The sequence below is a fragment of the Euleptes europaea genome, chromosome 4 (assembly GCF_029931775.1).
Source record: "Euleptes europaea isolate rEulEur1 chromosome 4, rEulEur1.hap1, whole genome shotgun sequence".
Classification (NCBI taxonomy): Eukaryota; Metazoa; Chordata; class Lepidosauria; order Squamata; family Sphaerodactylidae; genus Euleptes; species Euleptes europaea.
In genome coordinates, this window is record NC_079315.1 from 162,641 (window position 1) to 190,511 (window position 27,871).

At 47.1% G+C, this 27,871-nt stretch overlaps 1 protein-coding gene across 4 annotated transcripts; it reads right to left on the bottom strand.

The window, feature by feature from the left end:
* Positions 1–1,476: 1,476 nt before the first annotated feature.
* Positions 1,477–27,258, bottom strand: PPP3CB (protein phosphatase 3 catalytic subunit beta). 4 transcript variants are annotated; one of them, XM_056848195.1, is made up of 13 exons: positions 27,216–27,258; positions 23,712–23,836; positions 22,801–22,912; positions 20,562–20,707; positions 19,067–19,206; positions 18,909–18,986; positions 18,723–18,817; positions 17,589–17,714; positions 15,571–15,648; positions 10,987–11,068; positions 8,822–8,919; positions 3,666–3,695; positions 1,477–1,655 (listed from the first exon to the last, which is right to left on the bottom strand). In XM_056848195.1, the coding sequence occupies exons 1-13, from the start codon at positions 27,241–27,243 to the stop codon at positions 1,477–1,479; spliced, it is 1,317 nt and encodes a 438-aa protein (XP_056704173.1). In that variant the 5' UTR covers positions 27,244–27,258. The 4 variants fall into 4 exon arrangements, with proteins under 4 accessions (XP_056704173.1, XP_056704172.1, XP_056704175.1 ...); XM_056848194.1 differs by having other exon boundaries at positions 10,987–11,071; XM_056848197.1 differs by lacking the exon at positions 3,666–3,695.
* Between the last annotated feature and the right edge of the window lie 613 nt (positions 27,259–27,871).

Genomic DNA, 27,871 nt, shown 5'->3' on the forward strand with positions numbered 1-27,871 from the left:
GACCGAATTCTTAATGAGAAGCATCTGGAATTTATGCAAGATCATATGAGTTAATTGTCAATCAGCAAAAAATCAGTCATCAATATAAAAAGAAAAGACCAACACCAGTTGCGTCTGTGGCCCATTGCGCAAAATTTACTGTGCGCTTCTTTTAAAAAAATACTTAAAACATGCATCAAATCTCCATCTCAGACAGGGTTATATACATGTTATAGTCTGCAGTAAACCAATGTGAGATGAAATCAGTGGACATTAGATTCAAACTGTTTTCCACACAAAAGTAAGTAGCAAAATGTCAGAAAAAGAAAAGTAAGTGGTACCTGGATACAGTTCATTATTTATGAAATCAGCACATGGTTTCCATTTGATTTTACCTAACAGTCCAGCAGCTATCAAAAACATAACATGCATCCTGATTTTATATTTTCACTAACATCTTAATGTTGAACAGAGCAATTACACGTTGTATGGCAAAAAAAACAACCCACCCCAATTAAAATAACACATCTGGCAGCAGCCCCCCCTCGTCTCAATGGCCACGAGCCATTTAAGCAACTTTATTACAGTGAACTAAAATATCCATAACATCTACAGACCCCTTAAGATGTTTTTCCTGTACATCATAATTCTATATATTAAATATTTGCAAAATGAAAACATGCATACACAAAATACAAAGCCAAGCTTTACAGATTTGATATGAATAAAAATTTACTTTAAACATAATGTACAAAGTTTAATTAGAATTACCTACTGCTATACTGTTAGACTTTTTTTAACATTCAAGTTTGGGGAAAGTCTCAAAAAGTTAGGCAAAAAAGGGTTCTAAATTAAAGTTTTCAAAACCTACGTTCAAGTAATAAAACATTTCTATATAGAAACTGTCAAATTAAAAAAAGTTATGTTTGAACAGTGTACAAAATCAGCAAGAGGAAGGACACACCTGAGGTCCGCCTTTGACATAATTACTATGATTTTTGGCATTTCCCCCCTCTTAAAACACAATTTGTCTGCAGCCTCAGATTTCTACTTTAAGACCATTGCCAAACTATCATTTAAAGACATTTCATAAGACCATTAAATAAATAGGGATGCATCTGGCCAGCTGATTAAAAAACAAAACACACAATCAACCAACCGCCTAGCTTTATGTTGAAAAGACAATCCCATTCTGTAAACATAAGAAGTGCTGACTGATTTAATGAAAGTAAAATGTGCATCTCTATTTTGCTTTCATGATGACAGCTGAATCTCGTCCCCAGATCTCACTCTGCAGCTGAGCTCTGAGCTCTTTCTCCAAGTGTGGCTTCTCGGCTGTAGAACCGAGCTGTGGCTCCCACTCTGAAGCATCTGATGTGGCTTTCCTTGGGCTGTTTTGGCTACTGCCTTGTCAAGAAGCAGTCCTAGGAATTCTCAAGCAAGACGGACGGTAGGAAAGGAAAACAGGCACTGACCTGGGCTGGGGGTGGTTGGGGGTCACTGTGCATTATTGTTGCCAGTCCCCTTGTTTCCATTGGCATTAGTTGTGCTGACTGAAATAATGCCATCCTGCTGAAGAGCATCTTTCCTGGGCGGCATGCGCTCGTTGATCCTGTCCAGACCTTTGGCCTCTTCAAAACTGCAGATTTTATGTTGCGGAGAGAATCCTCGTATTGCTGAACAAAATGCAAATATGACACGTCAGTAATGGGAGGGAAATTTAACTGCATTCTGTATAACATCTTACAGTTAATACTAGTTTTTAAAAAAGAGGTGACAGCCCTGAAGCTGGTGTGAACATTGATACGCCTTAACAGTGCTTTCCTCAGACAGTGAACACTTTTCCCCCTGGGGAAGCCTCCAGAAAATGATTGGGAATTGGGGGGGGGGGTAACTCCTCTAACTCTCTGCCTTGCATAAATCACTGTCTGTAGTAATCAGAAGCCCAATTGGCTGGGCATTCATAAAATGTTAATGAAAATCAAAAAAGATTTTAAAATTAGAAAGTGGGGAAAATGGAAGGTGTGGGTTTAAATATCCATGTGAAACACAGCGGTTGTTAAATTGGAAACCACCAACTGGAAGTCACCATAATACAAGGGGAGCAGCTGGAGTCCAACAGAGCAGGCAAGAGGCAATTTTAAGTTTGGGGGAGGAACCATGCATGCATACGCAAGGCCCACAGAAGCTGCAGCAGATCCTGTGGATTCTGAGCCACGGAACTGAGTCCCAAAAGCACAGCAAAGGAATGTGTGTGTGTGTGTGGAGGGGGGCAGATTTCCCTTTCAGAGGAGAAGCTCTTCCCAGAACACAGCAACTGTATGCCTCACTGGAATCTATACTGCAAAAACCATCCAGCCAAAGCATCTCAAAACATCTTCTATCCATTTCATTACTCACATAAGCAGGTGGTCCTTCTCTGTAACAGGCCAGGAGGATTGTTCAGTGGTCCCCTACAAACTTGACCTCTGACGTCTCTCCCCCCTCTCTCCCTGGCTGCCTCTGCTATGTTGTCACGCTGCATCTGGCCTGGGCCCCCACCCCACCCGTCTCAGCTGCTCTGAGATCACAGCTGCGGCCTCCACTTTTAAGGCGGGCTCAACAGCTTTATGGTGGAAGGGGAACCATTTCAGTCCAAGAACCTATGAAGGCAGGCTTTTTGAAAATCTTACAGATGCATCGCCCTACAGTTGAGGGACTTTTGAATGATACCTGGTAGGAAGCACATTGGTTGACCAGATATGGACGTTTGCGTGCCAATCACACACCTGTCTGGTAAGACCGGGGTGGGGGGAGATTAAAATACAGAACAATAAATCTGATTACTGTATTGATAGCTGAATATTTTGTATAGTCAAGGAGGAATGGCTTTTATAGCAATGCTATGAGGGGAAGAATAGGGCTAAACCCCAGAGCAGTACTAGTAGACCAAATTACAGCCAAGATCCAGAGAAGCATTTCAAATGCCCAAGGAGGCATCCTAACCGCAAGTAGGTCAGTGGTCTCACACGGCAGCCTGCGGCCCCAAGGAATGCCGTGCCCCGCAACCCCGGCTAGTCACCTCTTTGGATTTTGACCACTGTACATGCTTGCCACTCTGCCCGAACACTCTGCCCATGTTACACACAAACCAAGGTCACACATGACAAAATAGTTCCTGGTCCAAGATGAATAAATCTTGCACTCCCAGATGTGTTACAGTAAGTAATGGAGAGGTACAGGCTCCAATTCAGAAAAGCACAAGGAGAGACTTGATTGGGCAGCAGTGGTTCGACTAGGAGTTGGTTCCCTTCCCAGAGCATCAGCTTCCCTTGCATGACACCGGAAACGGCTCTTAAAACTTGGGGGCAGCTGCAGGCCCAGAACAGCTGCTTTGGGTGCTCATCCTGTGCCTCTGTGTGAAAAGGAGCCCGCTGGGCCAAGCCATGATCATAAGCATGCCAAGCACAGTGCAGACGGACAGCATGCTGTTGCCACAAGGAAAGCGACACCGACTCGGTTCCACTCTCAGAAAAGAAAATCCCTCAAATAATAAGATGAGATGTTACACCGATCTAATGAATCAATGCTCTGATTCATCTCTGGGGTGTGCAAGCTGAGCCTAAAACACGCCATCCCCACCCCCACCCCGCCTTCGACTTTCCCTCCCAGACCCCACCGCTCCCTGTCAGCAGCAAAGACCCTACCTTTTCCAGCCTCAACGGCCTCTGCTGTGGCTGCACAGAAGGGGAGCAGGGTGCATGCAACACGAACGGAAAAAAGATGGAAGAGGGTAACGTCACACGGTAGAAGAGGTTATGTTGTTATAACACCTCGATTTATTAAGTTCCCTTTAAATCACAACTTCTTGCTTGTTTGCTTCTTGTCTTTTATACTGGCATTTATCAACTTCCAAAAACGCAGTTAACACAAGTTCCCAGCAACACTCCAAAGGGCACACAGCACTGGTACATTTACTGGAGGTCTTCTCAACATCACAGGGCCCCCGAATAAGATTCAGTGAAGCGTTGCCATGTTTTGCTAGTGAGATAAAATATTAATTTAACTAAGAGAAGTTTCTTCTTTTTATCATCATGAATAGCCGTTTCTTTATAGACAATGATGATTATATACCAAAATTTAACCATTTCCTACACAAGCTGGCAAGACAGAACTCCACACATTTATAATATAGAAGGAATCATGGAACCATATTCCAGAATATTTAATCTGGGGGAAGGAGTTGTAAGGGAGATCCCACCAGCATTTCATACATGGTGGCTCTTCAGGGATTTTTGGTAGACCTTTGGAGGGGGGGAGGGGGATGCAAATCCGGGAAGAGATTCTGGACTTTCAAAGTAGATGTGGGGTATTTTTCCTTCAGCTGTTCCAGGCATTAAAACGTTCCTTTTCAATGCCAGAAAACAAGTTGACTAATACAGTAGGTCTTTGATATAATGGTGCTTTTCACACTTCTGTTTCTCTCAAACGATGTGTGCAGCCTAAATGAGTTGGATTCCACCGATTTGTTCTCTGAAGCAAGGCACCTCCCTCAGGTGCAAGAACCTCGTGAGAGTGTGACAGATCCACGGGATTCAACCCAAAACTTGCTCTGCATTCTTCGTAAAGAGGGAATGCAGAGTTTAACTTTGAAGTCACACAGAAGGCTGAACAACCCTAAAGGAGTGCTGGGTGGGTGGGGAATCATCGGCAAGACTGCCCCGAAGGGCCCTTGAGCTTCCAGAAAGGACCGAGCACTGGAAAGACCTTTACGTTGGAACAGTGGGAGGGAAGGGGGCCCCCTCTTCCGACTGGCCATCCGATGCCAAGATCTCTGTAGACTTCTTTAGCAGCTTAGGCTTCTTTTGCACAAGAGCCCCTACCCGGTATTGCAAAGGCCAAACACTGTTCTTCACTCAGGGAACGCAGCCAACTCGGAGCATGTTTCAGGACAACTGGCTGCATCCTAACCGTGGCCTGGCCGTGGCAACTACTGCGCCAGCAGACGCGTACTTAAGACTGAGCACGATAACGATGACCACAGCAGAACGTCACAAAGTCAGTCAACAAATTAATTTGTTTGGTGGGGTATTTTCAAACAATATAATTAGACCAAGCCCCTAAACACTCTAAGGCCATTTTGTGATGTATGAAAGGACCACAGCACGTCCAGCACAAGGGAAGAAATTTTACTGAACAATGAGCTACGACAGACCACATCTGTGAAGGTCGTCATCAACACTGGGAAATTATTTTTTTAAAAACCAAACTTAATTTCTCAGTGCAAACCACCAACACCCTCTGCTCTCTCACCCTCTGTGACGCCTGGAAAACGGCCTCGGGACCGAGTGCCGGGTTCTTTGGCACCAGCACTGATCCCGCTCTGCACTTTCCTCAATTACTCAGATGTTCCCCCACTCCCTTGGGAAATGTTTCTTCTTTAAATAAGCAATCGTCCACAGTTCAAGTCAAAACAGCTTTTGGAAATATTTGAAAGCTCTGAACCCAACCTGAAAAGCTTTAGACTGCCAATGTCAATGTGTTGTCGAACAGTATAACTATATTCTCCCCCTCCCCCGCTCCCAGTGAGATCTTTGCTCTTCTGTGTGGTATACGATTTTTTTTCCATGATAGGGGAGCACCAAGAGGGCCCCCAGATGCCGCAGGCACTGAAGCTGACCCAAGGAAAAATACTCTTTACAAAGTTGTCTCATTTCAATCCAGTGACCACCTCTGAGAACGAGCATCTGCACCCAAGTCCCATGGCTTTCTTCTGACTTGACCCCAGACGGTTTATGATTCCTCCCAGCACCTCAGGCACAGCTTGCAAGACAGGCTGACCTGGGGATGAAACGGGGCTTCCGACGGTCAGGAGGAGAGCCACAGATCCCTCGGTTGTGGACCAAACCAGGATGGGTTATACAAGGCATGACTTCGGCCCCCAACAACGTTATCTGAAGCCCCTCCTATCCTCACCAGGGCCAATGAGAAGCCAGCAACACAGAGCCCACAGTCTCTGAACACCTGAAGCGGCCTTAGACCAAATCACCCTTGGTCCATCAAGGTTGGTATTGTCTACTCTGACTGGCAGCAGCTCTCCAGGGTCTCAGGCAGAGGCCTTTCCCACCACCTACTGACTGGTGCTTCTCACTGGAGACGCTGCTGGGGACCGGACTTCCTGCATGCTAAGCAGGGGCTTCCCCTCTGTGCTGCAGCCCCTCCTCTCCCCTCTCCTTTGCAACTTCCCAAAGAGCTCCGGCACCCTTCCCTCCTGCAGGGAGATCATCTGTCTTCTTCAAGACACTGAGTGGAGGGCTGGAAATGGAACTGCTGATTTGCAAGGCTCCCGTTCAGCAATCTTTTTCTCAGGAAGGATGCAAGCCCCGTCTGCCTAGAAGTGGGCCAGATGATCAGATCCGGAGGATCCAACAGAAGCACCCAGGAGGCTCTTGTGCAATGCAAGGGCGTGCACGGGACGCACACAGCGTTCCCTTATTAATCAGCATTAACCATGCATCTATTTTAAGCACAGAATCACTCCAACTGATTGCAAAAAAACTGCATCAAATTAGGCACAATCTCAAGTACGGCACTGAATCCAGTGTTTATAATGCCAACCCCATATATAGCACTGGCTGTTTTGGCAAAAAGGTACCAAAACTAAAATATCTTGCGATAATATTTCATTTGAGTCTTATTCTTCTGGAAGGGAAAAAAAAACCCTAAGTGAAAACCCCCGGCCACGGGGGGCTGAATGCCGACTCCCAACAGCCTCAGCCAGAAGACGCAGTGGGCCCGGCCCAGAAGCCACAAGGCTCAACGGCGCTCCCGCCATGAAAAGCCATGGGGATTGATCCTGATGTCGCATTTAGACCTAGGCAAGGTGCGTCTGGGAAACGATGTGTCTCCTGAAGGAAGGATGACTTGGCTCTGGGCCCCGTTCCCTCTCACAACGTTCCTTTCTCGTCAGTGATAAACGCACTGCTGCTCTGTGCTTCAACAGAAACTCATTTGCCATGAGAATTTGCCACCTGGTTTCCTCTCCCAGCAATATTACCAGCGGGAAGCCCACCCTCAACCTCCATGCTCTGTCAGAGCACATCCAGGTCAAATGTCACCACTTCAGGCTCCTCTAGTTGCTCAAGAAATCTTGAGCATGTTCTATTTCAAATTATGGAAATAAATTTCAAAATTCTAAAGCTGTAGTCAGGTTGGAGATAAAGTTTTGGTCAGCATGCCGATCCACGTACTGGGTTGGCTTGTTTTAAAATAACCCCCAAGGCCTCCTTATTAAGAGTCTGAGGCCGTCCTCTGCAGCTCTTACAATATTGGGGGGGGGGGGGAACCTGCAACACGTTAAGCTGGGCAGTGAATATACAAACTGAATATGGACGACACACAAGGGACAGACGTGACACCCCTTTGCTGTCACAGACATCCACGGAGCATAAACACATATGAGGACATATAAAAACTTAACTTGTAGACATTATATGTCCGAAAGAGGGCACCGATTGTTTGAAAGGAAAATGCAACAGTTTAAAAAGGCAATGGAACAGAAACTTTCAATATCTTGTAAGAACAATTCTGATAATTGTAAAAAATTACTGCGTGGCAGAGGTAGCTATTTTTGGCAGACTGAGGAAAAATGATGGTTAACTAAATATTTCCTACACAACAGCCCTCCACCACACTTGACAGAGGCTGGGCAGTACAAGAGGCCCATACAGAAAGCCAGAAGGGTTTTTTGTAAAGCTCAAGAGCAGCATGAAAGTCCACCACAAAAAAGGAAATCAAACAAACAAACTCCGTCTTCTGAATGCCTTTTTACCAAGTCTTACAATATTCTTCTGGCAACTATTAATCAATCTATGAGGTACCCATTTTTATAGAATAGTCAACGAGCCGGATTACAGATATGTTTTGTGTATAGTTCTCTTTTATTCTTATGCAAAAAAATAGCACAATGAACACCCTTTGATCTCAACTTATTTACAATGTTTTCATTCAGTCCCTTTGTTGACTTCAAAAAACCACCCCAATGTCTGGGCATTTTCCAATTACACGAGCATCCCAAATGTGCAGCGGGCAGCAACGAAGGCAGCCGGTCTCAAAAACAAGCTGCCCCAGTCGGGCTCGTACATCAAGAGAAAGACAAGGAGTGTCTGAGATAGAGATTTAATTGATACACACTGATACAGACATACAGCGATACCTAGAGAAAGACAAACAGGTCTGAGAAAGCAGAGCCCCCACATCAGCAGAGGAAGGAAACAACCATATACAAGGACAGTCCAGGGAAGTCAGTAGTATCACACAGAACATCTGACAAACAACATGAAGGAACATACTTTGGCATCAATCACCAGGGTACAAAACACAGCACATTTTCTGCCAAAGAAATGCAGAACTGAAATGTGAAAGCCTAAGCCTCTCGTCCAAAAAACACCTGGCCTTTGCTGGTGACGTCCTGCAAGAAAACCCATTGCCGGACAGAAGGGGAGCGTCACTCTCCGCGTCTGACGCTGCAACAACGGATTCCTCATCTTCTGACCTCCGCTGCCAACCCAAACCCAGCTCAGGGGCAATCGTGCCGCCTGAAAAGTGCTACCTGGGAAACCTCCAAGACTGACGAAGACCCAGCAGGCACAACTGAAATAATTTGCTTTTTGTTTTATACCCTGGTTAAATACTGATTTTACATTGTCCGATTAACACACAACGTTATGCTTTCATCATCAGCCACTAAGACAGGAACTGAAAAGCATAAGGAACTCCCGGCACGTGCTGTGTGGGGGGCGGACAAAAGAGCGGGACGAGCCCCAGTCCGTCTGGGGCACAGCAAGTCGCGTAACGTCATTACCACTTTGCAAGGTCTGCCGTCCTCCAGCCAACACGCCGCTGGGCAGCATCCCCGTGGGGGTCAAACCCTTCAGGGTCAGCACGCTCTCGCTCTCCTCCCTGAAGACAGGAGACAAAGAGGGAGGGGGAAAGCATCAACACCCCACCAAAGCGTGATCTGGAGGCCGAACATGCGAGCACGGGCAGTGGCCACCACCTCTAGTCCCAATGGCTGCTCCTTGGGAACGGGCTAAGCATTCTGTGGGAAAGGGAGCGTCTGCTATCTCTCCCCCCCCCCACCGGGCACGCCCGCCAGGCTTGTTGCCCACGGAGCAGCGGGCGCTTGTGCTCACTCGCCACCTGGGCCCCCAAGGGCTGAAGTCCCTCAGCCACAGGGACCACTGAAACAATGACAGGTGATTTCTTGAATCAGAGGGCAGCTGGTACCCCCCGACTGGGAGCAGCTTTTCCTAAAGCAGCTCATGGCCCAGACTGCAAAAATCCAGATTATGTAACAATAGGACTAGAAATACCAGAGAACTTGGAAGTTGCTAGTCTAAACCCCACCCCACCCCTGGGCTAAAGGAGCACCCCAAGGGTCGCTCTCAGAAAACCCAGCTGGCTCTTGAAGCCCCCCACACACACACACACACAAACCCTGGAACGGCTGCCTGGGCCATCCGCCTGGCCAGTCGTGTACGCCCAACGTGGTGCACCCATCCCTCTTGTGACCCACCCTTCCTTCCAGTGAGTCCAGAGCAGCATTTGCTGCCCTTGAAACCACTTGGAGGTGCTGAGAAGTCACCACAGGCCCCACCTCCCAGCATGCCTGAGGGACCAGCAGGCCCCCTGAGCCTGCCTTCAGCACGCAGGGATCAAGCAGAACATGAGGGAGGGGGGCTGAAGGGCATGAGGCACATCAGAGCATGAAAAGTGCCCTGTTGGATCGGACCAGTGGACCCTCTAGGCCAACCCCATTTCAGAGTGACCAACCAGTTGCCCCGGAGGTCCAGTAACAGGGCTCAGAGGCCAAGGCCTTCCCCGATGTGGCCTCCTGACACCAGGATACAGAGGTTGGCTGCCCCCCAGATGCGGAGAAGATGGAGTCACTGCGGCTAGCAGCCACTGACACAATCTGTCTAGTCCCTGTTCAAAGTCCTCCGTGCCAGCGGCCATCACTACCTCCTCCAGGAGTGAATTCCACATTTCAATCACTTGTCAAGTAAAGAAGTATTTCCCTTTCATCTGTCCTGAATCTGCTGCCCATCAACTTCACTGGGCGCCCCAGAGTTCTGGTATTTTGGGACAGAGATAAAAAGTTCTCTCTGTCCAGTCTCTCTATCCTGTGGATAATTTTATAAACCTCTATTATATTCCCCCTTAGTCTTTTTCTAAACTGAAAAGTCCCACTCTTCAGCCTTATAATTAGTTTAGTTTAATTTAATTTATACCCTGCCCTCCTCAGCCCAAGTGAAGGGGCTCCAACTCCTGAAACATCTTGGTTGCCCTCTTCTGTTATTTCTTCCAGCACTGCAAAGTCTTTTCAGAACTATAATGACCAGAACTGCACACAGTACCCCAAATGAGACCACACCATCCGTCTATACAGGAGCATTATAATATTTGCTTTTTAGTCTCAATCTCAGTATGGGGTTTGCCTTTTCCACTGCTGTGAGCCGTCCACTCCATGACCCCCCCAACACACACACAGGGCTCCTTCCTGCTTGTGCGGAACTCGGTCCCTTGGAGCACTTTGGAAGGAACGGGCCAGGCTGCGGCCTCTTCACTGCTGACACCGTGTGTGCATTTTAAGAAGCTCCCTGTTCTGTTTCAGAAACAGCTTTGGGTACAGACATGCGGTGGGACTAATTCTAAAAAACGGGACTATTCCAGGCGCCCTTCATTCCTTTCTCCCCCTTCTGCCACTGTGCCCACTGCATCCGACCCGAGATTTCTCTTCTCTTCCGGCCTCACGCTCAGGGCCTTCTGATTCCTGCGATCCATTCTGAGTACTGCTTTCACCTGACTTCTTTTTCAGGTTATTCAGACAACGGGAAAAGGTCCAGGGGTCACTTCCACATTCTGTAAGCAACCTGTCCTGCTAAATGAAACATTGAACGGTAGGACAACGGAGACAGATCTTCTCTTCGTGTAAACAGATCAGAGCAAGTTGAGAAAGGTGATTACCTGAGAACAGAGAAGACTCTGGCCATCTTGCCAATTGCCCGGATTTTGTTCCTGATTATTTCTTTCCTTGCTGCCGCTGTACCTACTTTCAATGGAATAAGAGCATCTCAAGCTCATGAGGCAGAAAACAAGACGAGTAAACCATGCAACATTCAATTCAGCTTTGAAAATTCGTGGCTGGTTTTTTAAAAGATGCCTCCTCTTTAAATCCCTGATGATCCCAGAAGCAAAGCACCCCCCCAAGATTTTTCAAACCGTTCTAAACACCATAAAACCACTTCTGCCCTTCTGAGGGGTGGGGTGTGTTTTAAGGGCTTTTCCCTACAGACCTCTGAATGAAGATAAAAGGACAGTCCAACCCCAAAGAGACAAAGACAGGGATGCAGGACACAAGCCACACCTCTGGTATCTAAATCATTCATAGAATCATAGAGCTGGAAGGGATCACCAGGGTCATCTAGTCCAACCCCCTGAACAATGCAGGAAATTCACAACTACCTCCCCCCCACACCCCCGGTGACCCCCTACTCCATGCCCAGAAGATGGCCAAGGTGCCCTCCCTCTCATCATCTGCCTAAGGTCACAGAATCAGCATTGCTGACAGATGGCAGCAGGTGCTGAGAAAATGATCCATAACATATGGCGAGCTCTCGGCAGGCCTAACACCTGGAATCTGACTGGTCCAAAAACTTTTAAAAGTGTAGTTGTTCGGCCAGTCAAATACTGTCAAATATTGGTCAAGTATTTTTAAACCATTATTCTTTATTAAAACAAAATGGAAAAAGTAATTTTCAGTAGGTTTTATACTTAAGCTTGTTAGAAAAACAAAGTAGTCCATTATTACTCTGAAACAACTAGATAAAATTATAATTCTTTGAAGTTAAACAATTTTAGTTATTTTCCCCCCTATAAATATACACAAGTCCCTGAACACCTTTCTTCCTCAATTTTTGACCCTGGAACATGAGAGTCTGTTTATGGTGATTTTTTTTAATGACACCGAAACAAAAATAAAGCAACGACGCGCCAGTCTCTCCCGGCCCGGCCCCTCCTCTCCCTGGTGCTCGAGGGCAGAGCCAGCCAGGTGGCGCAGGCAGGCTGGGCTCCGGGGCAGCTCTACCGCGCCCCTCTGCTCCCCGTGCCCGCTGGGCTGAGGTCGCCCGCCCCCCCCTCCACTTCGAGCAGAAGAGGCTATGGGACCAGCGGCCCCCACCCACAAAGGACTCCCGAACGAAGCAGGAAAAGCCGAGCTGCCGCCTTCTCGGCCCCGTGGCCATCTCTGACTGCAGTCAGACAAGCAGGAGCCCACTTGGGGGGCAGGGGCTGACGAGGGCACCGCGGGGGCCCCCTTCCTCTCAGGCCTCCACGGCAGCACCAGCCTACAGAGCCTGCATGAAAGCCTCACCCGAAGCTGCCTCCCCCCACATGGCCCAGCGCACGAGCGCACGGCGCCTCACGGGCACAGCCCCACAAAGCGGCCCCGAGTCTGGCCCTCAAAGCGTTGTTTCGTGCTTTAATCCACCCCGCAGCCTCAGCAGCAGCTGTTGAACCCTCTCCCTTCCTGTCATTTGTTGACTCAAAATCCAAACTCCCTGGCTGCTTTTCTCCCCATGGTGGGGGGGAGAGACACAGGATCCCTGCAGTCTGCCCCCCACACGGGAGGGAAAGCAGCTTGGGAGGGGGATGCAACGTTGTTAGGAAGGGGCACAGAGAGCAACAAGCCCCACCACGGCTGCTTTGCCTTAAGAAAAACCGTGAGGAGGTGAAGCAAAGCCTAGCGGAGGAGCCTCGTGGCGTCTTGCAGGCCTCCCTCGGGACAGAGACCCCCCTGGCTGAGCAGCAGCCAGGGCAGGGGGCTGAGCCCCACCCACAAGACCACGGGAAAGCAGAAACAGGGAAGGAAGACCAACGAAGGGGGGCGGAGGGTGACCACACAGGGGGCCCCTGCCCGCCAGCACGAACAGAAGAGTGGACAGCCCAGAAAGGCCGGTGAGGAAAACAGAGAACAGTTTTCAGTGCCGCATTTGGAAGGCAGAGGCGTTTCTGGGGAACTGCTCTCCTCTGTCTTGAAGGGACAACCTGCCATGCAATGACTTACATTTTATTTTAACCGTTTTACTGGAAAAGAGTTGTTATGTGGCACTTATGGGGAATGAGGGTTGCCGGTTACTCAAATGGGCCAAATCCCCAAGTGGTTGGCCCTCTCCCACCCCCTGCCCACAGCCCCCATGGGAAGAGCCCCCACGCCCGGCAGGACAAAGCAACCCTCCCGGCAGGCAGGCAGGCAAACAGGCCCCGGCCAGAGCAGGCGGAAGGGGAAGAACACCCCCCCCCCACGGTGAGGCCAGCTGTCAGAAGCCCGGCAACAGCTGGAGGCATCAAGGTGGCTGCCTGGAGAGGCGGGGGGGCACATGCAAACCCAAAGATGCAGGGGGCATGTGGGTGAGGGCGAGGAGCCTGCCCCCCCCCCGCCCCGAGCAACGCCAGTTAACTGCGTTTCAGGTGAGCACGCACATTAGTCCGCAGCAGAGGAGCAAGATCCGAGTCTAGCAGCACCTCGGAGGCGAACCAGGCGTCCGGGATTCAAGCTTTCCGGAGCCACAGCTCCCTCCGTCCAATCTGGTGAAGGGAGCCCTGACGCTCACAAGCGGGCCTCTTGGAAATCTTGGTGGCCTCCAAAGTGCTGGACTTGAATCTTGCTCAGTTAACTGAGTGTTGTGGACGATTGAGTGCCGGACAACAAAACTTTTACGGTAATTCTTTTGTCCAACACCTGGCAAACATACTACGCCGGTAGTGCTATTTCAGTATGCTCAAGCGCTTGGAAATGCCCAGTGGGTTTTTTTTCCTTTTGAGCAGCAGATTATTTCCCCCTTCCTTGCCAGGCAGAACTGCAAACATTCTCTCAACTCCTGCCCCATGTTTACGGTGCTTCGCCGGGGGGCAGGGTGCTGTTCATGGGACACAGAGCCCTAAAGCTCTCATGGGTCCCTTGGGCCAATTCTGATGCAGCAGCACTTCAGTGCGCTCTTTCTTAGTGACTTCTGCGGGGCCCTACTGAAATCCATCCCCTTCTGTTGTGTAAATGCTGTATTCATGAGTTAGACTGCAGAACAGCTCACTATATCAAGCGGTGTTAAGGGAGCAAAACGCATTCATTGGAAACTGATACAACAGAGATACAAGAATCATATAAATACTGGCTGGAAGAAAAAACTTACAGCACACGCAGAAACCGAGACATACAGATCACATCTCATGCACTATTTTAAGCATAAAAATAAAAAACAAGACAAAAGAACTGAAAACTTCCCTGTACGTGCAGGACCATATATATATATATATATATTAGAAGTAGGCAAACTGAAATTCCACCCAAAACAGAGGGGGGTATGGAAAGGAGGAGAAAACTCTTCATGCACAGAAGACAGATGCTGTAAAATATGACTTCTGCTAATACCAGGAGCAGATGGGTTTGTACTCGCTGCTCTGAGAAAGACGGGCAATAAAACAAATGCGACGTGACTATAGAAGCACGACATAGAACTGCCTTCTGTGCTTTTGAGAGGTGTGATCAAGGAAGTCATATTTCAAAACAACGTGATTCTGTCTGGTCTGTACCTTTTCTATTGCCACATATGAGTCGTTCTTCAGATGGAGAGTCCAGAAAAGAGGAAGTGAATGATGGAGAAATAGGTGAGTGAGGCAAACCAAAAGAAAGGTCTTTTATACTGGCAGAGACAGTAAAAGAATGAATGCGGAAAGGAAAAGTGAGGAAAAAATGGGAAACGACCACTCTCATAAAACTGCATTTTGTTGAATGTGTTTTACTTTGAAAATATCTGGGAAATTTGTCCAACACTCAGTGACCTCCTTGAAATGATGATGTAAAGTGCAGGAAGGACACAGATTCCATTAGCACAGTCATACAAATGAAAACTGCTAAAAAGAAGTTAGAATAAAACTATCAAAAAGTCAAAAGGAGGAGGAGTTACCGAACCAGAAAGAAGAGTGCAAATTCAATTATAGGCCTTTTAAAAAATATAAACACCTCAGACTCTCCCTGAATGAATAATTAATTATACATACAATGAAGCAGTCACATGAAACACAGGCTAATACTAACTATTCACGATGGGTAACCGTGTTAGTCTGTCACTAGCAGTAGAGCACATTAAAGACTAACACAATTTCTGGCAGGGAATGAGCTTTCACGAGTCACAGGTATCTGTGGAAGTGAGCTATGACTCACGAAAGCTCCTACCCTGCCATACATTTTAGGTCTTTAAGGCGCTCCTGGACTCTTGCTCTTTTCTACTAACTATTCAATGTCTTGTAATTCTATAGGCAATGTAATCTGGTATATCATGGAAGAATTTAATGTAGAAAATACCACCACAGTAATTCTTAATACATTAGAACCCTGCACTTTAAACAGTTGCTCTTGGTTAAAATATTTTCATTGGAACTAAAATACGGCATCCTTCTTGCTCACACATCACTAGTGTGCAACCATCTCCCATAAAACTAGCTCTTTCCACAGGACCTTGCATGAAAACCCACTGAACAACGGGGGAGGCCTACCGTCAAACTGGTCTTCTCCCTCCGTCATCAACTCGTCGTCAGAGCAAATACTCAGAACGTTCACCAGCATTTCTGTCACTGAATTAAGAACAAAACAAAACAATTATTACAGGCTGCACGGCTGACGGTACACTGCCATGTAAGGTCCATAGGGCTGAACCTGGAACTCCGCATTTCAAGAAGTCAAGAAACACATTTTAAAAATTAGCTGGTGGTACACAACTGCTGTCCCGCTGCGCAGAATCCCATCACGGTTTTGCCCTAATTGCTGGAAGAAGGATCCAGGCACTGTTTTCTAAACGGGGGGGGGGGGAATACTAGGCAGCTTGAGAGGCTGGGGAGAAAACAGTCTACCTGTTTAAGACAGACGAATTCTTTAATCAGAAACATCTCTGAATCTCATAACTAGCCCAGCTCTTTTGTATCTGCATATTGCTTAGCTAAACTTCTGAGGACCACGGCACGACCCGTCTTTACAACAATTGTGTCACACTTCATGTTTCTTCCCCCTTTCCCTCCTTCCCACATCCCTGAATTCCTTTCTATAACAACCTTATATTATGACGGGACGCTCAGTTATGGTATCTGACCTCCTTTCTAAAATAATTTATCAGACTGTGTTACTAAACACTGCAATAAAAACAACATTCTCAACAAGTACCATATATACTACCAATAAAGAGGAAGAGTGATGTTTGAATGTGAAAGAAATGTGTCCAAAGATCACGGGTGATCGTTGCTTGTCTGGCTCCAAACCACACCAAAGGAGTCTGCTCCACTCAGCAGCTGCGGAGCCCTGGCCACCCCCACCCCCCCGCGGCAAGTTTGCAAAGCCAACGGTTACTGAACAGCCAGGCAGCCCCCCATCAATTTGCCTAATCGTTTTTTAAAGTGTGCCATAATGATCAGCTGTGCTTTAAACCAAAACATAACTACGTAGTAGTATGTGTTCTTATCAGTTTAATATCTGACACGCTCTCCAAAACATTATTATAGTCACAAGCAGCCAATCGCGACACAAAAACATTTATCTATTTCTCGTGACACATTTTAATGTAGAAACGACTGCTACTCATGCTAGCATGCAGGTATACATTCCAGGAAGTATTTGAAAGGAAGTCAGCACCCAGCAATGTAAATGGAGCTTTTGTCCAGTGTGTGATCTGCCAAGCCAAGTTCACGGCAGTAGCACACGGCAGCCGAACAAGGGTCTGCTCCCCAGCCAGTACTGCAAAGCACTAGGAGCTCTCCAGCCCTGGGCAGGCCCTAACGCACGGCTGGCAGGTGGCTTCTGTCCTCAGTGGACATGGTACAGCTGCGTTCTCACACAGGACTGCAAGAGCAGGTAAATAAGGGAGGTCTAGAGCAAGTCAAGGCAGAAGCTGAAATGACCCAACAGAGGCTGTCCTACTTTGGTCACATGATGAGAAGACAAGAGTCACCAGAAAAGATAGTCATGCTAGGAAAAGTGGAAGGTAGCAGGAAAGGAGGAAGGCCCAACAACATAAAATAAAGTCATGGATTGACTTTATAAAGGAATCCTGGCCCTCAGTTCGCAAGACCTCAGCGAGGCTGTTAATGACAGGATGTTTTGGATGTCATTCATTCATAAGGTCAGAAGTAACTTGGTGTAGTGGTTGGTGTAGTGGTGTAGTAACTTGGTGTAGTGGTTAAGAGCGGTGGTTTGGAGTGGTGGAGTCTGATCTGGAGAATCGGGTTGGATTCCCCACTCCTCCACATGAGCGGCGGAGGCTAACCTGGTGAACTGGATTTGTTTCCCCACTCCTACACACGAAGCCAGCTGGGTGACTTTGAGTAAGTCACATTCTCTCAGCTTCACCTACCTCACAGGGTGTCTGTTGTGGGGAGGGGAAGGGAAGGCAATTGTAAGCTGGTTTGAGTCTCCCTTAAGTGGTAGAGAAAGTAGGCATATAAAAACCAACTCTTCTTCTTCATACACACCACAGCAGACATCTCACCCTGCAGCAAAACAGCTATGCTTCCATGATATAACATACCTTTTTCTCCCACAAACGGCAATGACCACGTGAAGACATCCATGAAATTTGGCAGCCAGTAAGGGTGTGGCGAACAGTTGAACTGCCGAATATTCATCACATTATTTTCATATTTTAATACAGCAGCTGTAAAACAGGGAACAGCTGGAGTTTTATCTCCATCAACAACAAATGCCAACCTGTTATCAAGGGCATCCACACCAACATCCTCCCAATATGATTATTTCTTTAAACATGGAAACGATTCTGTTTTAAGCTGTATTAAAGGCAAAAACTGCGTCCGTGGGGGGGGGGGCACAAAATGAAGGGGGGGCTGACCAGAGGGAGTCAATTTACACTAGAATGTGCCAGTAGATACTGTGTTCTATTGACAGGCCTTTCAGAGAAAATATATTCTGTGGGAATATTCTCACTGGTTTAGTAATATTCAGGAGACCAAAAGGAAACTATGCACAGGAGCCACGCTGGCTATACTTGATGGGTCCAGCTGTACAATCATTTCCCAAATTGTATCAAGTCCCTGCTGCCTGAAAAGACTGGCGGGGAGACTTCCAAGCTGGCGCTGCACACGGCACAGCCAGGTCAGTGTGATCACGGTGATGAAAGAGCACAGTTTAGGGGTCACAAAATCTGGAGTGTGGGCATGGATTTAGAGAATGCCTTATTTGTATGCATTGACACAGAACGGGGCAGACTGCTCTCTTTTGTTCAGGAGGTCTGGATTCTCCCTGTGATTTATCCAATCAGCTTTTCTGTGAGTGACAAAAAAGGGAAGGCAGAGGCATCCTTGACCGTCAAAAATAGGCTATGCTGATCATCAAGGAACCTGCATGTACCAATGCCATGTGGGGCAGAGGCCATAGTATAGAGAACTGGCCAAGACTGAGTGAAAAAGCTGGCTGGAGCCTACCCTACATCTAATCTGTGTGAGACACACACACACCCGCCCCGTACGCATGAAGCTCACCTGGCCCTTGCTGTCTTCAGCAAAACCTTCCTGGACCCCTGGGGCTACTACTGGCACATGCGAATTTTCAACCAACCAGCTTCAACGATCTGTGATTTTTATGCTGATGGGTCAATTAATCTACCTCCACACTTTTTAACTGCAGGAAGTTTATGAACTTCTCTTACCTTTATTATTGTAGACATCCAAGTAGTTGGGTGCCGAAAAAATGGTTATTAACGATGGGAACCCTGTTGTGTGACTTTTCCTGTACATTCTATAACTGAAAAATAAAAACAGTTGACTCTCCACCTCAAAGCGACCGGTAATTCTGAATTTTGAAAGACGGAATATTGCTCTTGTAGGAGGCTTACCCGGCATCTTGTGCTTCGTGAGCTCTGATAATGGACAACAAATTATTACTCTGCAAAAATTCACAAACTGCAGGATAGCTGTGAAATAAAACAACTGTGGGTCAGGCTGGAGGCTTCCGTGTAACGCGTGATCGACATAATCCTAAATAAATTGTTACCTATAAAAATAGGAGCAGCCCCTGACTGTATTGTGACTGAAATGCTCTTGTGAGTTTTCGCTTCCAAAGTCTTCAGAGGGATCTGACCACAGTAAGTCACACATCGGTCCAAATGCTGGTGGCTCCTTGAATCTATCTAGCTGTTTCAAAGAAAACACCAAGGTGGTTATAATTTGTGAGATGTCCATTTTCTCCCTTCCAGTCATAGGCCCAATTTATGCAATCCTCCATAGAAACAGGTTGCACAAATTTGATGTAAACACCTTCAGCCATCTGATAACATTTTTATATCCCGTGGAAAGTCCAAGTGTCTGACTGCCCCCCCAACGTATATAGGAGGATCTGCATCCTGAGAGGGGCGCAAATTGGTCCTAAGTCCTTTCTGGTAGCCTGGCATTTTAGGCCTGACTTATGTATGTTGTAGTGGTTATACAGAACAGAGGTTTAGATAAGTTGGCCAAAACTCAGTAAAATTGAAGGATGCCTGTCAGATGGCAGAACATTTTAATTGGGGGAAACCACCAGCCTAAGAGACCCTTTCCAGCTCCCTTGTGACGGGGTGGATGTTGGAACAACCCAACCGCAAGCGTGGGGGCCAAGCACAGATGTCTCCATGAAGAAAAGAGCTCTGTGAGAAGCCCTCCCCACAAGTCAGGTCATTGTAAAAATGGCCCCAGCCAGAAAGAGCTACTCACAGAATGGGCCCCACACATCTCCCCCAGTTGCACCTTCCCCCCACCCATACACAGCGACATGGCTGCCTCCAGAGGGTCTTCCCACTCTCCAAAGCAGCATTTCAGAAAATGTCAGAGGCACAGCTCAAAGGATGACCAGAAAGAACCCAGTGGTGTGCACACAAACACCCCCCCCACAAAACACTCACCCTCTGGAACTTGTCCTGCCGCACCCGCCCACCCACCCAAACAAATTTATCATATATTAACACTGCTCTGTTTGATCAGGCTTATATTCAAGCTACCTCTTCTCTACCCTTACGGTTGTTCCCGACTTGAAGTACAGATGAAATCTAAAAAGAGGAATTAGACAATGTCTGTATCTGTCATACGATCTGAAGAGAAATACTAGTAGTACACTGCTCATTATTTTTAGCACCTTATTTACATTCTGTATCACTGCAAAAACATTGTATAGAAATACTTGAAACACGCAAATTAGGCTTTTAAAGAACTTCTTTGCCTACCTTCAGACATTTATCAACCCAAGTAAAGCTTGAGAATCCCCCCCCCACACACACACACAAATATGTTCCACTCATGTAAGAAATCTCTTTCAAATCACCAGGTAAAACATGATGGGTCGGATCCTGGGGTCCATTTCTGCCAGCAGAGGTGTTCTGCTCCTTTGGAAGCTGCCTTTTAAGCCTCTTAACTCAGGGGAAGGAGACTTCCTCTGGAGGAAAACACCTCCACAGGATGAAGCCCAACGTCTCCCACAGAAAAGAATGGGAAATCTTCCCCGCTCCCGTCAGACTCACCCTCCTGATGTCATCTATCGTGTTGATTTCTGGCGAGAGACCACCGTGGACACAGAGGAACTGCTGGTTTAAAAGTGCGGCCAGAGGGAGGCAGTCGAAAGCTTCCATGCAAGCATCATAGACTCTTTCCGAATACTTTATTTTACCTGAGGGAGTGGGGGGAGCAAAAACCCAAGGATCACATGCCATCCATTGGTATATAAAGGCAGGCTTACATGGAACAGGAAAAATGGATTCTTAAGCTTGCCTGGTGCACACTGATGAATGAGCCTCACTATTTAAAAATTAAACATATAATAAAGAAGGATTCTTTAATAATGTTGTTGTTTTTCTGGGTGAATATGATCCCAACAATGAGATATGAGGAAATGCAAAAAGGAGGATATTACTCAAGTACAACTGTAAATCAGACATACAAATAAACCCACATACATTATTAGCCCACCCCCACAATCCCACTCAACCCTCACTTTAAACTCCAGTGATGGCACCTAAGACACATTTCCTTCATACATTTCTGCTATGACTTTGCTGGTACATTTCAGTGTATTTTTCCTGTTTCTAAGATTTGCCGTTATGCATTTCTCCCACAGAGATAATTCTAAAAGGTGTCCCCCCGTTCCAAGAGGAAAAGGAACTAGGACTTAATTTGAACAGAGGCCCAATTTGGATCCAGACCACGGAGCAAGGGTAAAGCCTTCCCCCCACATTTCCTCTGTTTCCCCCCCAGAGTTGCTGTCTGCTGGAGAAGTACCCATGGTCAGGCAAATCCCCTGCTCGTCTCAGGTAGGAGCAACAGATTTCCTACACACCCTCCGTCACGTGGTCCCGATTCTGAGTCCCTGCCGCCTGTTCTCAAAGAAAAACAAATGCCAGAAGCACCATTCACAGAACTTCCAGAGTCCCGTTTGGTTTGGCCCTCCATCTCCCCAAGCAGGAGAAGTCTGTAAGCGGCGAACAGCTCTGACCAACTGACTCAGCTTCTGTTCTGGCATTAAGGTAGCAGACCGTACGGTGCACATTTTGTAAAGTCTTGAATTCCAAGACCGCCATGCAAGTCTTGACGCAAGTAGCTTGCATTTTTTTCTTTTAAAGGGACATGTAAGCAACGACCTGCCTTTTAGCCTCACACAACCAGATGACTGAGAGGCATAACTGCGGTAAAAATCAAAAGTAAACGTCTTTTCTCTGCATCAGCCCTGGAAATCTTTGCTTCCCAGCAGAGCCATTTGCCTGTTTTCATCTCTGAAGCTGCTCAACCAATCTCAACCACAAGGCATCATTTAACTGTCGTGTACCTGCACGGAGGCTGAGGGCACACCTTTGAGCCCCCGCCTTCCTGCCGCCCACCTACAAGCCCATTATGATAAGAAGCCCACCGTGGCATCAAGACCGATCGACCAAGACAGAACTGGCAGGGAAGACAGGCAGCAGGTCGGTTAATCAGGGGTTCTAAGTCACACCGGTAGCTGCGACATATCGTGCCAAATGTTGGGCTCTGTGGTAGGCCTTCTTTTTAACCTTCTGTTGTTTAAGCATAAACTTCCTTCTGTCCGCCAGCAATCAGATCTCCTTCATTCCCAACATACTGAAAGGAGGACAGCCAGTAAACCTCTCTTACAAACCTGAGGACAATAGCCAGATTTAAGCCTTCACCATGAAACAAAGCTGGGACCACTATGTCAAAGGACAGGAGGCTGAGTTTTAAACAGCTCGGGAATTCACAGGTCAGGTGCTTGAAAGTAAGAGGAACACGGCAACGCATGCGAACAGATATGGGCCTCTGGCAGATACTAGTCTGTGTGGAAGCCATGCCCAATACACTGCTGAGTTTATGACAACTTTGGGGCCACAGTCCTTGAGGGATGCATTTGGCCGTGACTGGAAGGTTTGGGCTCTAAGAATTCACAGCTGCCTGGCTGTCAAGCCACTCTTGCCACTGCTCTGCCGATTCGGATCTGAAGACAGGGGGGCAAACCACTAATTATGGCGGCTGCAGGCCCAATGACAAGGCAAAGGGGCCGTGATCCAAGGAGGAGGAAGGTTCTGTCCACACAATCGACATGCCCTCGGCTCAGGCTTTCACGTGCAAGCACACGACCCCACCCAAACCCAGGGAGTTTGCACTTCCACCAAGCCCTGCTGACGCTCCCGGGGGAAAGCAGAAATGTGGAGAAAGAAGCAGCCTGGAGCTGCCGATGTGGGGAAACAAGCAGAGGCTTCCATTATTAATACTTACATTCTTGTTTAAAAGTAAAATATTCTGTCAGGTGCCGGCACTCATGGTTACCTCTCAGGAGAAATAATGTGTTTGGGTATAGAATCTTCAGAACCCACAAATAGAGCACACACTGTTGAAAAGCAAAGACACCGAGTCAAAGATCACTGTTTTACTGGATATTTACATAGTTGATGAACAGTGAAGTTACTGCACAGGTGTAGAAAAGCGACACTGTTTGTTTACTTCCTTGATACCCTGCCTTTCTCCTCTACAGAGACCCAAAGCGACTGACTCGTGCCCAGTGCTGTGCAAAAACGGAACATGTCCGGTGTGGGTTGGACTCCTTGCCCTGGTAACAAGGAACCCAGTGTCCTGATTCTGAGAGCTATGCGGAAGCAGGCTGCTGGCAGTGCTTGCATGGGCCCCATGGTCCTAGGAGTCCAGGAGACGGTAAGCCCACATGCCTTGCCACTCACTCTGCCCTGACAGCGTGGAATTCTGGCCTGGGACGGGGTGCAGAAAGCAGCTTTCTCCCGTGCTCTGCCTAAGAAAAAGAACTGGTCCTGCGGGGAAGAGCCTCAGGGGATGGCAATCCATCAGAGTCCACTGTTCATGGGCCAGCGTCGGGCAACGTTGGGCTGAAGGGGTGAATCCTGCCTGCTGGGCCTTCCCTTCCCCCCACCCCCTCAGCTACCAGATAACAAACTCCCCTGCAGATTGATCATTCTGGAGGAAATCTATACCAGGAAAGAGGAGGACAAAGGACAGGGCGCTGGGCAGAAGTCAGGGGCCAGCAGAAATACTCATGTCACCATGGCAGAACAGCACGAAGAGAGCCGCAAAAACAAAGGAACGGTAAAAATGTAACACACACACACACAAACACACACAAAGCAGATGGTACTGAGATAACACGACCATTCCGTTACCTCTATGCTGAAATATCCTCTGTCCACATAGTCACCCAGGAAGAGGTATCTTGTGCTAGCGGGTGATCCTCCCACTTCAAATAATTTCATCAGGTCAAAGAACTGGCCGTGAATGTCACCACACACTGAAACAAAAAATGCTTCCAGTTATTTACTTAAAATATTTATATCCCACCTTTCCACGGTGCCCAGGGCAACTTAGAAAATATAAAACATATGGCGTTGAAAGCAGAACTGAACACACACAAAATCAGCGTGGGCATCCAATCAGAACCGCCACTCCTGCAGCCCCACTGGCTGCCCCATCGTGAGAAGCTCCCGCCAGAGGCACACTGCAAAGCACACCTCCACTCGGGACCTTTTGCAGGAGAGAGCGGAGGAGCTTCCCAACCACCTCTGGCAGACAGCTCTACAGGGCTGGCGGGACCGCTGGAAATTAGAGACTGGAAGGTTTGCCCAAACGAGGCAAACAGGAGCAAACACAAACTTGCACAAAGGAAATGCAAGCAGATAATTAGAGATGCAAAAAAAGATTTTGAGGGGCATATTGCTAAACACATCAAAACAAACAATAAGAAGTCCTTTAAGTATATTAGGAGTAGGAAACCAGCTAGGGAAGCGGTTGGACCATTGGATGACAATGGGAGTAAAGGAACTCTAAGGGAGGATAAAGCGATTGCTGAAAAACTAAATGAATTCTTTTCATCTGTCTTCACTGTTGAAGATACAGGGCAGATTCCTTCTCCTGAACAGAGATTTTGGAGAGGGGAGAGGGGAAAATGAGGAACTGAGGCAAACAGTGGTAACAAGGCAGGAAGTCCTAGAACGTCTGGACAAACTGCAAACTAACAAGTCACAGGGACCAGATGGTATTCATCCTAGAGTTCAAGAACTCAAATGGGACATTGCTGAACTTCTAACAAAGATATGTAATATGTCCCTTCGATCAGCCTCTGTACCAGAGGACTGGAGGATGGCTAATGTAACACCCATTTATAAAAAAGGTTGCAGGGGGGACCCAGGAAATTACAGGCCAGTTAGCTTAACATCTGTTCCGGGTAAATTGGTGGAAAGCCTTATTAAAGATAGAATTGTCAAGCATATAGAAGGACAAGGTCTGCTGGGCAAAACCCAACATGGCTTCTGTAAGGGAGGTCCTGTCTCACTAACCTATTAAGAGTTTTTTGAAAGCGTCAATAAGCATGTGGACAGGAACGAGCCTGTGGATATTGTGTATTTGGATTTCCAAAAAGCTTTTGACAAAGTCCCCCACCAAAGACCGCTAAGCAAACTCCATAGTCACGGGATAAGAGGACAAGTCCTCTTATGGATTGAGAGCTGGCTGAAAAATAGGAAGCAGAGAGTAGGAATCAACGGTCAGTTCTCACAATGGCGGGATGTGAGCAGTGGGGTGCCTCAGGGATCTGTGTTGGGACCGGTGCTTTTCAACCTGTTCATCAATTACCTGGAGTTGGGGTTAAACAGTGAAGTAGCCAGGTTTGAAGATGACACCAAATTATTTAGGGTGGTTAAAACAAAACCGGACTGTGAAGAGCTCCAGAAGGATCTCTACATACTGGAAGAATGGGCATTAAAATGGCAAATGAATTTCAATGTAAGTGTAGTGATGCATATTGGGACAAAAAATCCCAACTTCACATATACACTGATGAGATCTGTGCTGGCAGCGACAGACCAAGAAAGGGATCTGGGGTAGTAGTGGATAGTTCAATGAAGATGTCAACCCAGTGTGCGGCTGCTGTAAAAAAGGCAAATTCCATGCTGGCCATAATTAGACGACGAATAGAGAATAAAACTGTTGATATCATACTGCCCTTGTACAAATCTATGGTGAGACCACACTTAGAATATTGTGTACAGTTCTGGTCACCGCACCTAAAAAAGGATATTACAGAGCTTGAGAAGGTGCAGAAAAGAGCAACCAAAATTATTAGGGGACTAGAGCAACTGTCCTATGGGGACCGGTTAGGACGCTTAGGGCTGTTTAGCTTGGAAAGAAGGCGGCTAAGGAGAGACAAGATAGAGGTCTATAAAATTATGCATGGTTTGGAGAGAGTGGACAGGGAGAGGTTTTTCTCCCTCTCTCATAATGCCAGAACACGGAGTCATCTGCTAAAGCTGGAGGGTGAGAGATTCAAAACAGATAAAAGGAAGCATTTTTTCACAAAACGCATAGTTAAATTGTGGAACTCCCTGCCCCAGGATGTGGTGATGGCTGCCAGCTTGGAGGACTTTAAGAGGGGAGTGGACATGTTCATGGAGGAAAGGGGTATTCATGGCTATTAGTTGGAATGGATGCTGGTCATGCTGCATACCTGTTCTCTCTAGTATCAGAGGAGCATGCCTATTATTTTGGGTGCGGTGGAACACAGGCAGGATGGTGCTGCTGCAGTTGTCTTGTTTGTGGCTTCCTAGAGGCATCTGGTTGGCCACTGTGTGAGCAGACTGCTGGACTTGACGGGCCTTGGTCTGATCCAGCAGGGCCATTCTTATGTTCTAGAGCTCATGGCTGCGGATGAGGAGACCCCCTCCCAAACAAAGAGGACCACCCAAAACGAAGCCTCAGCTGCCGCAGAGGATCCCATGGGGAGAGGCAGTCCCACTCGAGACGGGAGTCCCAGGCAGTGAAGGGCTTTCAAGGTAACAACCGGCACCATGAACTGTGCCCAAACACAGATTAGAGAAAGTGGTTGTTTTTTCCTGTTAGAAAACCGCCAAATCCAAAACTGGGCCTAGGCACTGAACATTTCAGATCAAACTTCTTTATTCCAAACAAGATAAGGCCACCCTTACTTAAAGACCACCTCCTCTTGGCCACTCTGGCCTCCGAGTGCTTCTTGATGCCACAGAGATGATCAGACTGTGCAGTTCTCTGCCAGGGAGTAATAGTGGACGGCCACGGGCACAGAGGGCTTTTAAAGGGGATTGGAAAGAGTCTTGCCGGCTAGGGCCCCTCAAGGGTTATTAGCCACGGCGGCTAAAGGGAACCTCCACATATGGAGGCAAACCTCTGAACGGCACAGCTATGGGGCCACATCGGAGAAGGCACTGCTCAATATGCAAGACATTTTGAATGGACTGATGGAATTCATTTACCAAAAAATTTAAACACTGCATGAATAAACAGCCTCGTGCTACATAATTAAAAACTAATTTCATGATGAATAACCTTTGGATTATAATGCATCTTAAATAGAAAACTAAATTGAGATACATTTTGATTAAAAAAGCACTTTATTTTTTAAAATCCTATTTAAATAAAAAATTCGATTTTATGATTTAAAAACAAAATCATTTTGCAGATTTTTATCTGCTCGGCTTGTAGGTGACACTCAATATAGTAGATTCAGTTCTATTTCATTATGCCCCAAACACCCAGGCCTCAACATCTCAGCAATTTAGTTTCAAAAGAGCGCCTCCTGAAATATTCCCCCCTTGCGTTCACGGCATGAACACGCAGCATAGGTCATACGGAACACACACCTGTGATGGGAGCTTCAACTTCTATCATGGTTTTCTCTCTTCTTAAAATGGCAGCACCCTCGTTGATTATTCTCAGTGCAATTTCTTCATCGACTCGGCCTTCTTTTACTAGGTGAGTCTTCAAAATATCAACTCGAGGCTTTCCATCTGAATCAAACACCTCTTCTGACGTCAGTCGATGAGTGGGAGGGAAAGGGACGGCTGAAATGTAAAGAAACCTACCAGAATTACTCACAGTGTTCTGCCAGGAAAAACAGTTCTGAACAAGAACGCACTTTTGATCCCAAAAGGGGAGGGCTGTTTCTGAAAGAAAAAGAACTGGATTCTCCATGTGTGAACAGTAGCAAAAATGGACAGGGAACGGGGTGGAAGGGAGTGGCTGCATATGCGGCGCTTGAGCCACAGTCTGGGAAACAAACAGGAGGAAACTTGAAGTCTTAATACAGGAAGGGGACCGTGACCTGACGGGCACTACTGAAGCTTAGTAGGATGAGACTCACAACTGCAATATTAGGATTGAGGGGTACAACTTGCTTAAAAGAAATAGGCCAATAAGGAAGGGAGGATCATTATATGTCAAAGATATGTACGCTTGTGAGGAAACACATAAAGGAAATACATGAATCTGAGCATGGAAGGTCAGTTGAGAGTCTTGG